Source organism: Conger conger, chromosome 1, assembly GCF_963514075.1.
Source record: "Conger conger chromosome 1, fConCon1.1, whole genome shotgun sequence".
Classification (NCBI taxonomy): Eukaryota; Metazoa; Chordata; class Actinopteri; order Anguilliformes; family Congridae; genus Conger; species Conger conger.
The window spans coordinates 81,397,687-81,413,315 of record NC_083760.1 but is presented as its reverse complement, the minus strand read 5'-3'; the positions used below and the strand labels follow the sequence as shown (position 1 = coordinate 81,413,315).

Below are 15,629 nucleotides of genomic sequence, written 5' to 3'. Positions count from 1 at the left end.
TATAGATCGTTCAACAAGACAATGACCCCAAATACTCCCCCTGGTACTCCACAGTCCAACTACATGCAGGTTAGGGACTACAGATGAAAATGAGCTCATTAGCTAACTCTGGCACATTTACATTGATGTAGACACTGAAAATGTTGATTAATGTGCACTGTTCCTGATAAATAAATCAGAACTCCAGTTCTAACCCCCGGAAACATTTCTCTATTTTCTCCTCTCTCCTCAATGCACCGCCTCCTCCTCCTCAGTCCTCCTTTGCTGCTGATGACTTTGCTGATTACTTCGATCAGAAGGTCACAGTCAGCCGTAGATCCTTTACAACCACCGCCCCCCTCACTGTGCCCATCCCCCCCTCTAGGCCCATCCCTTCCTTTTCCACTTTCTCCCCCCTTACAGACTCTGATGTTTCTCAACTCCTGCTCTGCCACCGCCCTACAACCTGTGCCCTTGACCCTATCCCCTCTTCTCTTCTCCAAACTATTACACCTGACATTCTCCCATTTGTCACCTCCCTTGTCAACTCCTCCCTGTCTTCAGGCTGTTTTCCGGCATCCTCCAAGAGGGCCCACATCACTCCTCTGCTAAAAAAGCCTACTCTGGATCCCTCCATCATCCATTACCGCCCGGTATCTCTTCTTCCTTTCCTTTCTAAAACTATAGAACGAGCCTCTTCTACTCAACTTTCTTCTTTCTTTTCTAACAACAACCTGCTAGACCCCCATCAGTCTGGCTTCAGATCGGGCCACTCGACAGAGACTGCACTCCTCTCCGTCAGTGAGTCACTCCATGCCACACGAGCAGCCTCCCTCTCCTCTGTCCTCATTCTTCTAGATCTCTCTGCTGCCTTTGACACTGTGGATCACTCCATCCTCCTGTCTGCCCTGTCAGCAACGGGCATCTGTGGCACAGCCCTGGACTGGATTGAGTCCTACCTCTCTGGTCGCTCCTTCCAGGTTGCCTGGGCTGGTTCGGTATCGACACCTCAGCCCCTCGCCACAGGAGTTCCCCAGGGCTCAGTCCTAGGCCCGCTTATTTTTTCTCTTTACACTCGCTCCCTTGGCCCTGTGATCACTGCACATGGGCTATCCTACCACTGCTACGCGGACGATACCCAACTCTTCGTCTCGTTCCCGCCGTCTGATACGCAGGTTTCAGCCCATATCTCTGCTTGCCTGAGGGACATCCAGAGCTGGATGGAGAACCACCATCTAAAGATCAACCCAGGCAAGACTGAAATGATATTCATCCCTGCTAAAACCTCTCCCCATCTGGATCTCTCTTATTTCCCTCGGGGATACCACACTCACGGCGTCACCCAGTGCAAGGAACCTCGGTGTGGTGATGGACAGCAGACTGTCCCTCTCTGAGAAGATTGCGGCGGTGACCCGGTCTTGCAGGTTCTTCCTATACAACATACGGAGAATCCGCCCCTTTCTCACCCCCTACTCGACCCAGCTCCTGGTCAAAGCGATGGTTCTGTCCCGCCTGGACTACTGCAATTCCCTCTTGATTGGCCTCCCAGCGTCCGCCATCAGACCCCTCCAACTCATCCAGAATGCAGCAGCTCGTCAGGTCTTCAACCTTCCCAAATACTCACACGTCACCCCCCCCTGCTTACTTCCCTCCACTGGCTGCCTGTCATGGCTCGCATCAAATTCAAAACATTGGTGCTAGCCTTCCAAGCAGTTAAAGGGTCTTCCCCAGCTTATCTACAAAAAATCATCAGACCCTACACCCCTGCCAGACCTCTTCGTTCAGCCTCCACAGGCCGCTTGGCACCTCCCCCTCTCCGAACCTCCACCTCACGCTCACGACTACTGTCTGTTCTGGCTCCACGGTGGTGGAACGAACTCCCCGTTGAGGTCAGAACTGTAGAATCTCTCCCCACCTTCAAGCGCAAGCTGAAGACACACCTCTTCAAGCAGCACCTCTCCCCATCCCTCCCTACCTCCCTGTGAACCTTAATTGTTGTCTCTGTGACTTGCTTTGTGTATCGGTTTTTTTAGCTGGCTAGGTAAGCAGTGTTTGGATAGTTAACTTTGGTCACTTTTGCTCTGTTTCTTTGTTTCTTTGTTCTCAAAAAAAAAATCTTTGTTGTACGGGTAGCAGTTGAAATTGTATTTCCCTCTAGGGTCTTTCAGCGAACTTATCCCTGGTTATGGGTATGCACTTTGTTGTACGTCGCTCTGGATAAGAGCGTCTGCCAAATGCCAATAATGTAAAAAATAAAATCACCTAAATATACATGAAAATCAACACATAAATAGTGAACACAATCAGCGTTTAACAGTCACCATCTCATCTCTGGACTTGAACCCTATTGAAAACCTGTGGTCTGATTTGAAGAGGGAAATTAAGTACACACCTAATAATATCAAGGATTTTGATGTTCTGCATGGATGAGAAATATTAATTGTAGGGGCGCCAATAAGAATTTCGAAAACAAAGCTTGAAAAATAATTTCGAAAGACGTTTTGGACAAAACAACTCAATACATGTGTTCATGGTTGAAAAATAATTGTGTTCGAAGTATTTCGCTCCACCATACGTTTCAGCCCAAACCATAACTCACCGTGTGTGTTTTTTTACAGACATTTTTGTTCATCCCTCCGAAACTTCCGCCGTCTCTCCACTGTCGGTGAAGTCAGACGCTCGCAAGCTAGTTGTAGCCTTGCATGTCTATGGTTGTAGCTAGCAAAGAAGCACCGGTTTCCGGTCGACCACGGATGTTGCATGAGAAACAATAGAAAAGCGTACAAAATGTAAAGGGGAAAAAGGAGATTAAAAACTAACGAAACAGGCACGTGCACGGAGTCAAAGTATGTGTGCATATTTTGGAAAGAAAATTGTCAGTGGCGAAATGATCTGCGTTTGATTACATTTTGTTGTAACTACAAACCATGAAAACAGAGCCTGAGGCCGAAGAATCGGACTGCTGCAGCTAGCGTGCTAGCTAACTGGCTGTAAAATCGAAAAGGACTGGTGCTGCAGGTAAGTGGCTGTGATTTGGGAAGGAATTTAGAATGTGCACAACGACTGGGCTATTGAAGGGCGAGGTCAACATGTATATATGACGTTTATTTCATGAACTAAGTCAATAATATAACCTAATGGTTAACGTTAAGTGAAACGGCAGGTGCTAGGAAAAATGTTCACGGTACCTAGCTAATTGGCTATCAATGTATAACTTACCATTCGCTCAGAAGCACACTATATTTTGCAAGCGAGCCATCGTTACCTTAAATAAATAAATAAATAAATAAATAAAAAAGCTAGAAAGCACAAAATAAATTTAACGTACAGCATGTGTCTGTGAAGTTCATATATGATCTAGGTTGAACTACAATCTTGTTATTGTACTTAGCTAGTTAGTCTAAATATCCGTATTTCACTACTATTATTAGCTGTAAAAGCTAGCTATTTTTATTTTTTCGTCGCTGGCTGGCTAGCTAGTTAAATTCCGATTTTTAAGACTGTCTAGCTAGCTTGGGGCACTGGTGGCTATTCCGCCCATCTTTAAAATGTAGGATGCCCTTGAATTCCTCGAGCTTGCTTGTTTCAGCACTTGTCCATGGATCTATTTCTAAATTAGCTAGCTAACGTTAGCTAAGTTAGATGGCTACCAACTTCGGTTATAAGCATCGTTTTCAAAATGATTTGTTAGCCAGCTGTAAAGTACGCAAAACAAAGCTTGCATGTGTAGTTCACGTTAGCCGTCTATATCAGACAGGTTAGCTAACGAAATCATAGGCTCACAAAATGGGGGCTGATGCTGTGCGAGCCTTAGACTAGCTAGCTTATGTTAGCTAGCCGTTATCAAAGGTCTCCTTTTTCATACACGAAGTTCACAACGTACACGACTACCCCAGAATTGCAGTATATTTTGAACCAGCTAGCTAGAATAGGTTGGTTCTTTCCTTGGAGTAATATTAGCTGGCTAACTTAACACAAAGCTGAACGTGATTAGGGGTACTTCTACATTGCATTCAGCTAGTTCACTAATGTTAGTTGGCTAGCTGTTGCTTGGTGTGTCGTGAATTGACCTAGCTAGCTAGCTAGCTAGTTGGGGTTACGCCCCCCTTTCTGGTTAGCTACGAGGTGAACTGTGTAGACTAGTTGGCTTCAGGGCCGTAGCGAGGGCAAATTTTTAACTGATGTCCAGAAGCAGAAATACTATATACTATTTTTGCATTTTGCATTTATTTTAGTTTCAGACACGAAATTTCCTGCATTCTGTTGAAGTTTTGCATGTGAATCGCAATGTCACCTACGAACAGCAAATCGACTTTTAGGACAAAGTTGAACGTATTCCGGGAAAAAGTAACTACTACAACATCATCTGCAACATAATCATTATGTTCTGAAGTAATACTAAGTAGGTCAATAGAAAAAGTGCTATATTATAGGTATAATACTATCAGAATAATATTGTTCATATTTCTTATCATAATTGTTTGCAAGTCCCTTACAGTTCTTAAAATCAATGTAGCACAGACATTGTTCTATCATCATTGACACTGAGAATGCTGCATTGACAATGCATTGAAAACAACTGATCCAATAGAATAGTCTGCTTGAGAGCAAACAATGTATTCTAATGGACTATTGTGTACCAACATCTTTAAAAATACATAAGTGTTATGTGCATTAGTTGTTTATACTGAAACATGTTCGTGCTAACTGCGCGTGGTTTGGGACAGCAAGCACTCGCACACACAAACGGCAACATTGAAATACTGGCAGCTAATTTCTCGCCAATTACGCTACAATGTTCTCTAAACCAAAGACATGGCAATCAGCACGACACGGCGGTCTATATAACACAACAGAAAAGGAATGACGTTTTCATAAACGTGTGTAGCACAGCAGTCCAGCGCCACGTAGCTTCAGCGTGAGCGAAATCTACTTTTACACTGGTACGAGTACTTCATTTACGAGTACGAGTACTTATGCTTCAGATAGTATCGGTGCACCTCTACCGAGTTTCATGATTGGACTTCGGTAAGCCTGTCAAATGCCTACTGATATCAGATTGGATGATGGGGACCATATTTTGTAAGATCTAAAAAAAAATCTGATCATCCTGTGGGAGACTTGCACAGAGATGGAAAATATACACTCACCAAGCACTTTATTCGGTATTTATTAGACTTGTTTTTTAGACTTTAAAATATACATTTTAGTCATTTGGCAGACACTTTTAATCCAAAGCAATTTACAAGTGCATAGGTTCTTCTTACTTCTACTGCTGTAGCCTATCCACTTAGTGTTATGATGCGTTGTGTGTTCAGAGATGCTCTTCTGCATACCACTGTTGTAATGTGTGGTTATTTGCGTTACTGTTACCTTCCTGTCACTTTGACCAGTCTGGCCATTCTCCTCTGACGTGTCTCGTTAACAAGGCGTTTCTGTCTGCAGGACTGCTGCTCACTAATTTTTTTTTGGTTTTTTGCACCATTCTTTGCAAACTCTAGAGACTAGTGTGCATGTCTGCCACCAACAATCATTCCATGGTCAAAGTCACTTTGATCACATTTTTACCCCATTCTGATGGTTGATGTGAAAATTAGCTGAAGCTCCTGACCTGTATCTACATGATTGTATGAATTGCACTGCTGCCCCACAATTGGCTGATTAGATAATCGCATGAATAAGTAGGTGTAGTATAGTAAAAATCTTCCTAATAAAGTGCTTGGTGAGTTACAGCTGTTTAACAGAAAATGGCCACGCCCACAATAATGAATTGAGCTGTCATGGACACACTGTTTAGAACATCAAAACTTTTTGGGGGTTTAGTCCCAGGATACTCTGTCAAATTTGGTGATGATTAAATTAAATTTGTGGAAGAAGCAAAAATTTTTAAATGGCTTTCGTAGCTCGACAATTTACAACTTTCTGGCCAGACTCAATTTTGGTATTTATTATTTATTATATATAATTTGGTAATTATTGAATAAGTATTTATTTGGTTTTTGGTTTGTGACTTAACCAGGATATTTACTAGTATTTCAAGTATGGATACCATATACCAAGTGGCGCTGATGTAGGAAGCCATCAAATTATGTTTTATTATGAATTATGATTCCCTTTGAAATGATCAAAACATGCCCAGACATAGCAGAAACAACTCCATTTTTGTACACAAGTAGGCCTATTATACCTTTTTAACTTCATGGTGTCATTTTCCTAATGTTAGTTACAAGCTGCTATCATAATAACATTTTTTCAGATCTAATCTAGTCTAATATAATGTTGGTATGTAGTGTCATGTCACATCACATCCTAAAGAAAGGAATTAAACAAACATACAATAATAGAAGTGTTCTATTTTTGTATTTTTGTTTAATTATGTCCTAAACCGTGAAGTCCAAAAAAATGTTAAGCTATTTTTTAAGCCCATTAAGCCCAGTCTGGGATTTTCCAGTATTTTCCAGTATTTTCCAGTATTATCCCAGTATTTTTGCCAGTAAGCTTAGCCCGTGGCTAACAACAGCTAACAGTATTAGCCTATAAAATGAAATCCACTTGCTGACATGATTATTTATTAAAGTACTAAATTATCAATTATCTACATAGCAGGTTTGATTTCCCCCTCAGAAAGCTCCGGTTGCATGTTTTCTGGCCAAAATATATCCACTGTCACTATGTAGCCATCAAAATCGATTCTCTAGAAATATAGGCGATATAGCCGAATCCATATTGTGGCCTATATTTCTATCGTTATTTCGCCCAGCCCTAGTTGCTTTAACATGTCTATGTGTACTGCTCCTGATTTTTACTCAAATGAAAACCTGCCATTGGTTTAAAATGTATGGATAAAAGTCAACAATAAATTAAATCTATTAATCACTCATGGATGTTTGTGGGCTAAATTAAATTGGGAGCAATTTAGTTTAATGCTTTGGTTTACAGGATGGTTTACTGAAGAACATAATTTGTGAATTGACAGTTTACTACATTACATATAGCTGTGACAGATTTTAGACAGAATATGAAATAAAAACAAAAATGGAGTCTGCACCTCTGTCCCCAAAAAATAACACAAAAATAATATTATTTTGTTTTTAAACAAATACACCATCCTTTGCATACATTGCAGTACCATAGTTGTGGTGCATGTTTGTATGAATTCATAGAGGTCATTCTTCTTCATGTTAATGAGTGGTTATATCTCCTGTAATTTAGCAAAAAACACTTGCAGGTATCATTTATCTTTTGAAATTTTCAGATGGATACATTAATGTGAATATATGTATCTACTGTATCTTTTTAGCTTGCATTGCCTTACTATTTTTAATAATACGTTAATCTCAGTATCTTTTCTTTTTAGTGGCATACTGCATTTCCTGAAACAACCCTTAAAGAAGTCTAAAAGGGCATTGTGAGAGAAGACTCTGTATGATGTTTCAAGAGGAAGACGCGCATCATCGGGCTGGTAAAGACGAGGAGGAAGGTGGAATGAACGTTGGAGGAAGAACGCAAGGAGAGATTGGAGAACCCCCTGTGGGAGATGTCCCACCAGCAGCTGTTGTCACAACACTCTCTGAGTACCTGCCCCACAGTAAAAATCAGACTCCCAAAAAAAGGGGTAGACCCAAAAAGATTTTGCTGCTGAAAGAGGTGAACCAGAGGGCAAAAGATGTTTCAGAAAGGGGAGTATTGCTTGCTGATTCTGGTACATTCAAAGCACCTTGCCAGCAACCGAGCACAAATTTAGACACAGCCTTTGAGAATGGTCCTAAAGGGTTAAGTAATCAAGAACAAGGAATTGCATTATCTACTAAGAAATGTAGTAACATGTTTATGAATACCTTAGCTGATGAGCAACAGGTAACACCCACGAGTAGTGGACCCGTACCGACCGTTCAAGATGACTTTCCTCCCTTTTCAGTTAGAAGGCACAGTATGACAAAGTCAAACACTGAAACTCGGTCGAAGCAGGATGCTACAGAGAGAATGTGCAGAAAGCCTGATAGATACCCGGGAGGAGGGGAGGGGCGGAATGTAGTTGCACACACGCCCTGGATTAGCAATCTCTCGGAAAAAGACAAAGTAACGGGTGAGAGTGATGCTAGACTACATGCCAGTGCCAGGCTGTTACAGAACTCTTGGGGGGAAAAATGCCAGGGGCAAGGCAGAGAAAGGGGAATAGCAATTGAGCAGCAGGAAAAGATTATAATGGCAGAATCAGTGATGCTGACAGAGACTCCGACATGGACTTGTGAAGAAACCGATAAATTCAGAGACTGTCATTCTTCATCCGTTATGCCTAATGTATCTCAAAGTGATACGTTACAGTGTGCAGAGGAAGCAGTGAAAGGGCTGGTTGATGCAGTAGTCCCACATGAACCTATGGTCAAACATGGGCCAAAAGGTGGTCCACCAAAAAGAAGCATGCTCTCAAAAATGCAGGTTAGGCAAGCAGTAGGTGGTCCTAAGGATCATGGCAACTACTTTGAGGAGAATAGTACATGTGAAAAAAGGAACTCAAGTTTTTACCAAAGGAAAGGGAAACTTGGAGAATGGAAGATGAAAGAAAGTGATAAATCCTTTGAGAGTATTCAAATGGGCACTGCTGTAAACAAGGACTCAAGTAAAACCGATGTAAGACTTGTAGACACTAATGTGTGCCAGGTGCCCTCTGTAAGTTTTTCTAGCACAGGATCTGACCCTGTAACTTGTCCTCATGTAAATCCAAAAAAGAAGGTTGGGCGGCCACAAAAGAAACATGAAAATATTGAAACCGAGGGAACCATCGGGATTTTGGGAACTGACTGCAGTGTCTCTGTAAACGAATCCGTGGAGACATCTCTCAAGGACTTAAGTGACAAAAAGGCATTGGAGAAAACTGACTGTGTTCAAAAAACGAAAAGAGGCAGAGGGAGATATGCTCGGAAGCCTGTCTGCATAATCCCACGTCAGGAACAAGTTGTGGGAATGGTAATTCAAAGCACAGCTGAGACTCGCACTCCGCCCAGGAAACGGGACCAGGAAGTAATTGGAGGAAAACGGGTAACTGGTACAGAGTGTAAGGGGAGCACACTATTGGAACTTAAAGCCACAGCTGTACCAACCCCAGTGAGACCTCTGCCACATGTACAAAGGAAGCGAGGTTGCCGAAAGAAAATCATTTGCCTGAATGAAAAGACTCCTAATTCTTTTGAGCCCCAGAACTGTAGTGTTTCCCAGCAAGTTATATTGCCGCCATCAAAAACTAAGAGTCAAAACAAAGGAATGGCTGAAATGTCCGCCACATTCGGCAGTGTGAAGGCAACTGGTAAAGAGAAAAGTGCCGTGGTGAGGCAACGTGGCAATGGAGGCAGTATTGCTGTTAGTTGCAGGAACAGAGAGGCAGAAGTAAAATTTAAACGTAAAATTGGTCGGCCATTCAAGAAAAAGACTCTAATTAAAATGGCAAAACAGTTAGAATTACCGCAGTTAAGAACTGCGAAAGCCACTGACATGTATGAAGAGAATCACCCAGAAAATATTCCTTATCAAACTCACAAATATAGGCTAAAGCGGGAAAGAAAGACAGTGGAGTTGTATTCACAAGTATCACAATTGAGAAGGTACAGTCGGGCATGCAAATTGAATGCAAATTACTCCGCTGAGAAGCAGGAACACCATCCTGCTAGTAGCCGTAAACGCCTTTTGTCTTCTGTCTCCAAGATCCCTATTCCAAATTTGGATTCAGAAAAAACTTCATCTTCAGCTGTTCTCTCTGTTACTAAGAAGGGTACAGTGACCACCAAATCTGAAGGACGTGATTCTCTTAAAGTGACTTGGAAAAAAGGAAAGCATCTAAAGAACAAAATGAAACGTAAAGTGAATATTAAAGTTGAAGAAATTCAGCAACCAGTGTTGACTGCATTATCAAAGATAAAAAATCCCAGTGCCTTCCAGGAAATTCTACCTATGCTTTCAAAAGAGACCACAGCTGTGTCAGGGTCTGCCCGCTCAACTGAGAAGAAGCCGTTGACAAATTGTAAAATGCGAAGTAAAGCAAAACAAATAAATCAATTGCAGTTCAGTGCAGAAAGTGGCCAGTCACTCCGCGCACAGTCTCTCTGTCAAATTCACAATGATACTGCAGCAGCTAAAGTCGCATTACCAGTGCTAATCCATAAAGCTGAGTTTGAAGAGATTGGAGTGATGTCCCATAAAGGTACCCATAATGTAACAGTGAAGAAGATTCAGGGAAAAGGTAGAATGTCTCAGAAAAAAGTCACTGTCAAATGTGAGCCAGGACTAGATGCTGCTGTGATTAATGACTCGGAGTCTCACTCACCATTCTTACCATCTCAAAGGTTTATTGAGTCCACTAAATCTGGTGATAAAGGACCACAAATCCATGGGAGACAACGTAAGAATGAAGCATTGGTTCCAACTGTGAAATTTAGGGAAGAAGTGAAAAAAGATGTGGCTTATGAGTCATTAACAGATCAAAGTTATCATCCTTCCCAAGAATGCCCCTTGCAATCCCCTGGCAAGGTTATGTCCTGTTTGAAAATTTCTGCAAACAGTGAAATGAAGAGACCACGGAAAGTGGACAGACGACGGAAATGGTTTAGACATCAGAAAGCTCAAGAACTTAAGGCATTGTCCGAGGTAAAACCCACAGAACCAGTTGGACAATTTACTTCGCAGATTGATAGCAGGGAGGAGGTGCTTAGTGTCACACAAAAACATTTGAGTAAAAGAAAACTAGAAACTGGTGATCAGCTTTTTAATGATTCTGATCCCTTTACAAAAAGGCCTCGAAAGGCAGTTGGCTCAAGGAAGAGACGCAGGAGAAAAAGATCCTGGTGGGATGACAGGGGAAAGGGTAAGGGAGAAATACCTGACGCCATGCTTAAGCCGTCTTTGCCATCCGTTGAAGGCAAAGCAGAAGTAGAAGTCGTTGTGAAATCGGATTTTGATGTGAAAATTACCGCTAATCAGGAGTCAAATACTTCATATCAGCATAAGATGCAAAACTCAAATGAACTCCCCTCACATACCCAAGTAGTGCCACAGAGATCTGGGACAGACAGAATTTCAGAGGTAGTCTATTTTTCTGACCAAATCAACCTGTCTACAAGTCACAATACTGAAAAGTCTCAGAACAATATTTTTGCTGATGAAACTGAAAAGAAGCCATTTCACGATAACAGTATTTCAGAAAATCAAAGATTGGCGAGTGATCCAGAAAATCAAGATGATCAAACTTTGCCAATTAAGAATTTAGGACCACTGCCAGAACCATGCAAAATAACTGTTGACATGGCATCTGATGAGCTTCAAGAAAAAGAAAGGTGGAACGAAACAAATACTTCAACATCTCCTGCTTTAAACGATGAAGTGAACACGCTTGAGACTGATAGTCTAGAACCAGATCCACTTGTAAAAGCAGAGCTTACAAGACAAAAGTCGAGATCCAGAAATGAAGACGACCGACAGACGCAAATTGTAACAACTGAAGAAAATGCTTTGAGAGATCACTCGGTCCTGCTGAATCCCAAAGAGGTAGACCAAGTGGAAACCAAAGTTGAAATGTTTGTGTCTTCAGAATCAAAAACCTTAAATCCAGCAAACCTGAGGTCCTCCAAAATGCTTAGTGAGGAAGATGGATTATGTGATGTCTTTCTGAATACCCCTGATGTTGAGAAAGAACAGACAATGTCTCTGCAGCAAAAGGTATTGATACAGGACCCTCCACTAGATAAAAAAGGGTGGGAAAAGGATGGCGTGGAACAAAGTGACCAAGAAGTGGAGGAAGGATACGTTGAGGAAGACACTGTGGAGAGCATGGAAGAAGAAGAATTGCCTGTAACTAGTCATTCTAAGGCTCGACGTCCAGGACGCCCAGCTAAGGACAAAGGGAAGAAGCCGATAGAGTGCCAATTCTGTGGCCGTCCTTTTCATCACATCTCGGCCTATGTCATTCACCGCCGTGTCCATACAGGAGAGAGGCCCTACAGCTGCCAGGAGTGTGGAAAAACCTTTGCTCAACTCTCAAATCTTAACACTCATAGAAAAACGCACAAGGTCTCTGGCGATCTCCATGGACTGCTTTCCGAACAAGAGGAACTTCTTGACCATTGCCAGAAGCATGCCCCAGGACCAGAAAAGCGGGACCATTTGACCAGGCAAGCGGGCAATGAAGAAGGTGGGGATAAGAAGCAATATCGTTCCTTTCCTTATTCAAAAGATGGGAAGCCCCATATATGTTCTGTGTGTGGAAAGGGATTTCGCTACACCTCTATGCTGAAGATCCACATGCGTGTCCACAGTGGGGAAAAGCCTTACTCCTGCAAAGTTTGTGGCAAGTCCTTCAGCCAGGCATGTAGTGTTAGTGTTCATGAAAAAATACACTGGTCAATAAAGCCGTACGTTTGTAACTTTTGTGGAAAAGGATTTTCTCAGCTCGGAACACTGAGAACTCATTTTTACTCACACGTGGGAGTATATAAAGACGGTGGTAAGCAGTTAAGCAACAAGGTGACATTCCAGTGCCGAGCCTGCAACAAGAGCTTTAGTATTTGGCATCAGTATAACTTCCACCTAAAATCACATCTTGATGTCCAATTTTTTGCTTGTGATATCTGTGGTCGGCAATATAGGCAGATGTGTGACCTCAGCTTCCACCGCCAATCCTGCGGCAAGCAGATTATAGAGGAGACTGTACGTCATACACTTGAATCTGACACTTTGCAGGAATCCAGAAAGCTAAAAGGTCAGCCATTTCAACCGCATGTGCTACAGTATTCACAGCTCCAAAGCAACTATCAGCATCAGCGACAGGGCAAACAAGCATTTTCTCCAAGTGATCTAACATCTCAGAGACCGCTTTACCAGTTACCTGAACGTAAAACCTTGAAACCTGAATTGATGAATCCTCAACCACAAAGAGATGCTTCCCAGCAGAGGAACCATTCTTCAAGGAGTAAATGCTGGCAGATGCCTAACCCTGCCTATTCTCAAATGATCATAAAATCCCCTCGTAAACGTCACCCTTCAAGGCACCCTCTCTCAACGTCAGTTCATCTAGATCGTAAATTTGACCCAAGGAAGTATTTGTGCCCACGCTGTGGTCGACTCTTTAGGCACTTAGGGAGGCTTAGAGCCCACATGCTCACCCATATCCGTGGTCACAGCTATACCTGTGGGCGCTGTGGAAAAACGCTGGAAAATTGGAACAAGTTCTGGCTGCACCAACGTGTCCATCGACAGAAACAAGGACGGTTCTTCTGTCCTAAGTGTGGTCAGGGCTTCCGCTTTGCTGGAATGTACAAACAGCATTTGCAGGAACACAAGGAGCTTACAGTTTTTGCTTGTTCCTCATGTCCGCAAACATTTTCCCATCAAGAAGCTTTGAAGGCTCATCGGAGAGACCAGCATAAACCACATAAGTGTAATGTTTGCGGAAAACGTTTCCACCTTCAGGGAAACTTGCAGCGACACAACCTTGTACATCGTCATACCCACCCAGAATGTTGTCCTCACTGCAGTCTGTTATTCGCCAGTGTCACTTGCCTGCAGGACCACATGATGACTCATAAAAGCCCAGCTGGCCCTCTCTTGGATATGTCAGCACAACAAAATGTACTGCCATACCAATGTGGGGAATGTGAATCCAGTTTCAAAAACTTGGATTTGCTCTTCCGCCATCAGCTCTCCCACCCTCCCCCCAGGGACAGGAAGCCTTGGCGTAATGGAGAGATTGTTGGCCTGCAAAAGAAGAGTCCATATGTCTTTGCCCCACTGGATGATCCAAGTGTGTACCCTAGTTCCTCATCTTCAGTTGCCCAGGTTTCTGCTCATTACACTAATCCATCTTCCCACGAGGGTTCTGTGATCAGCCATACTTATTCTCCTGATCATTTTCAGCTGGCAAGCAACAAGCCCAGTCACCCTAGCAAACTTCCATCTCTGGAAAACAACGCACACCTACCTCAGACACTGTCACCCTCTGCAGCTGTGCCTTTTTCTGACTCTCAACCTCTCCCACAATATCCCCAGACAAGTACATCCGTCCAGTCCCCGAGCCATAACCAGGATCAAACGTCTCACAAATGTGAAAAACCATTTCCCCAGAAGCCACTCCGTACCTATGAGAAGTCCAAGAGAGGTGTCCCTAGTGCCCCTAGTGTCAAACCCCATAATGAAGAGGACTGTAGGGACAGTATAGCATGTGCTGAGTGTGGGGCACAGTTTAATGTTGTTCCAGAATTATATGAGCATTACTTGCAGCATGCCAGGGGAGAGCTATAAGAAACTATAAAATACAGAAATGTTTTGGAAAGACTAAAAGTTAATTAATTTACGTCTACTGTTTTGGACAAAGAACCTCTTACCCCCCCCTTGGTACATGTAAATATTCCGTTATTTTTATTCATGATTGTCACATGGGTAAGGGGAATGATTACACAATACCTCAGTGGTATAGACAAGACTTGCAATACTGGCCTGTTAGGATATATTTGTGATTGGGGGGAAAGGATAGTGCTGTGTGGCGATTGCACACATCCCAAATATTGCAGGTATCTTGGTATGCTTTTCTAAAAATACGAGTTATTTACTTAGAAATCACCAATCATCATTAAATGTATTCCTTGTGCTGCCTCTGGGCATTAAAGTGTAATGGTTTTGTATTACCTTGACTGAGATCTTTGAGTTAATTTTCAGTACACCTTAAAATGTCTCCATTTGTATTATTTTTATTCCCATTAGTTTTTTTTTTCTTCCTATTTCCTCTTGTAAATCTACCACAAAGACATTTCAGATGGTAACACATTAAAATGGGTACTGTGATGTCATTTCAGTTGTTGAGCATTGTTTAAACTGTGAAGTCAAATGTATGTCTTAAGATTGAGTTGTGCAGCATATACACATTGCATCATTTGTGCCCTAGGACATTCTCACTGCATCAAATGGGCTTATAAAAATGTATTGAGTGTCCCCATGTCCTTGGAGAGGAGCGACAGAAAGTGTCTTTGTAATATTATATTACATGGTGTTATTTGTTTTACAGTGTTTACAGTTGAGACAAAACTGACTGCGCATTGTCTTGCAAAATGTTTTTTTTCGTTTGCTTGTGTCAGAGAACTTGGTTGCTGATGTAAGTTAACGTATAATTAGTGTTTTTGCAAGAAGTTTGAGGTAGATTACTGTATTTTTTATTTACTTTTTGTTTGTTCCACCTGAAGCATATAATCAGGTGAGCCAATGTGATCTTTAAACAAAAATGTTTTTCGTTTTAAAGTGGGAGCATTGCAAAGTAGAAGTCCACACAACACCACACCAGTTTGTACAGTTTTAAAGAGGTTCCTTTTTTTATCTCTTGTAAATATCTTGAAGAAAGTTGTTGACAAGGTTAACCAAATAAAGCAAAGAGTTTTACTAATTTTTCCTGTTTTCACTTCATGCTGCTTTTAATCAGAGACAACCTGTGCAACCGCTACAAAGGAACATAAATGCAGCCATCTCTGTTAAGTGAATAGTATTCCCAGACAAGCATAAGTATTTGCAACATCATTAAAGTATTATATGCAAGTTAATTTGACAATCTACAGAATATAAATAAATTTACTACTACTAATAACAATTGTAATCAACTCAAATACATAGTATTGTTCACT

The 15,629-nt window shown here is 42.0% G+C and overlaps 1 protein-coding gene across 1 annotated transcript; it reads left to right on the top strand.

The window, feature by feature from the left end:
* Positions 1 to 2,791: 2,791 nt before the first annotated feature.
* On the top strand, positions 2,792 to 15,394 carry si:dkeyp-84f3.9 (uncharacterized). Its single transcript, XM_061237935.1, has 2 exons — positions 2,792 to 2,997; positions 7,337 to 15,394. The coding sequence occupies exon 2, from the start codon at positions 7,405 to 7,407 to the stop codon at positions 14,260 to 14,262; it is 6,858 nt and encodes a 2,285-aa protein (XP_061093919.1). The 5' UTR covers positions 2,792 to 2,997; positions 7,337 to 7,404; the 3' UTR covers positions 14,263 to 15,394.
* The last annotated feature ends 235 nt before the right edge of the window (positions 15,395 to 15,629 follow it).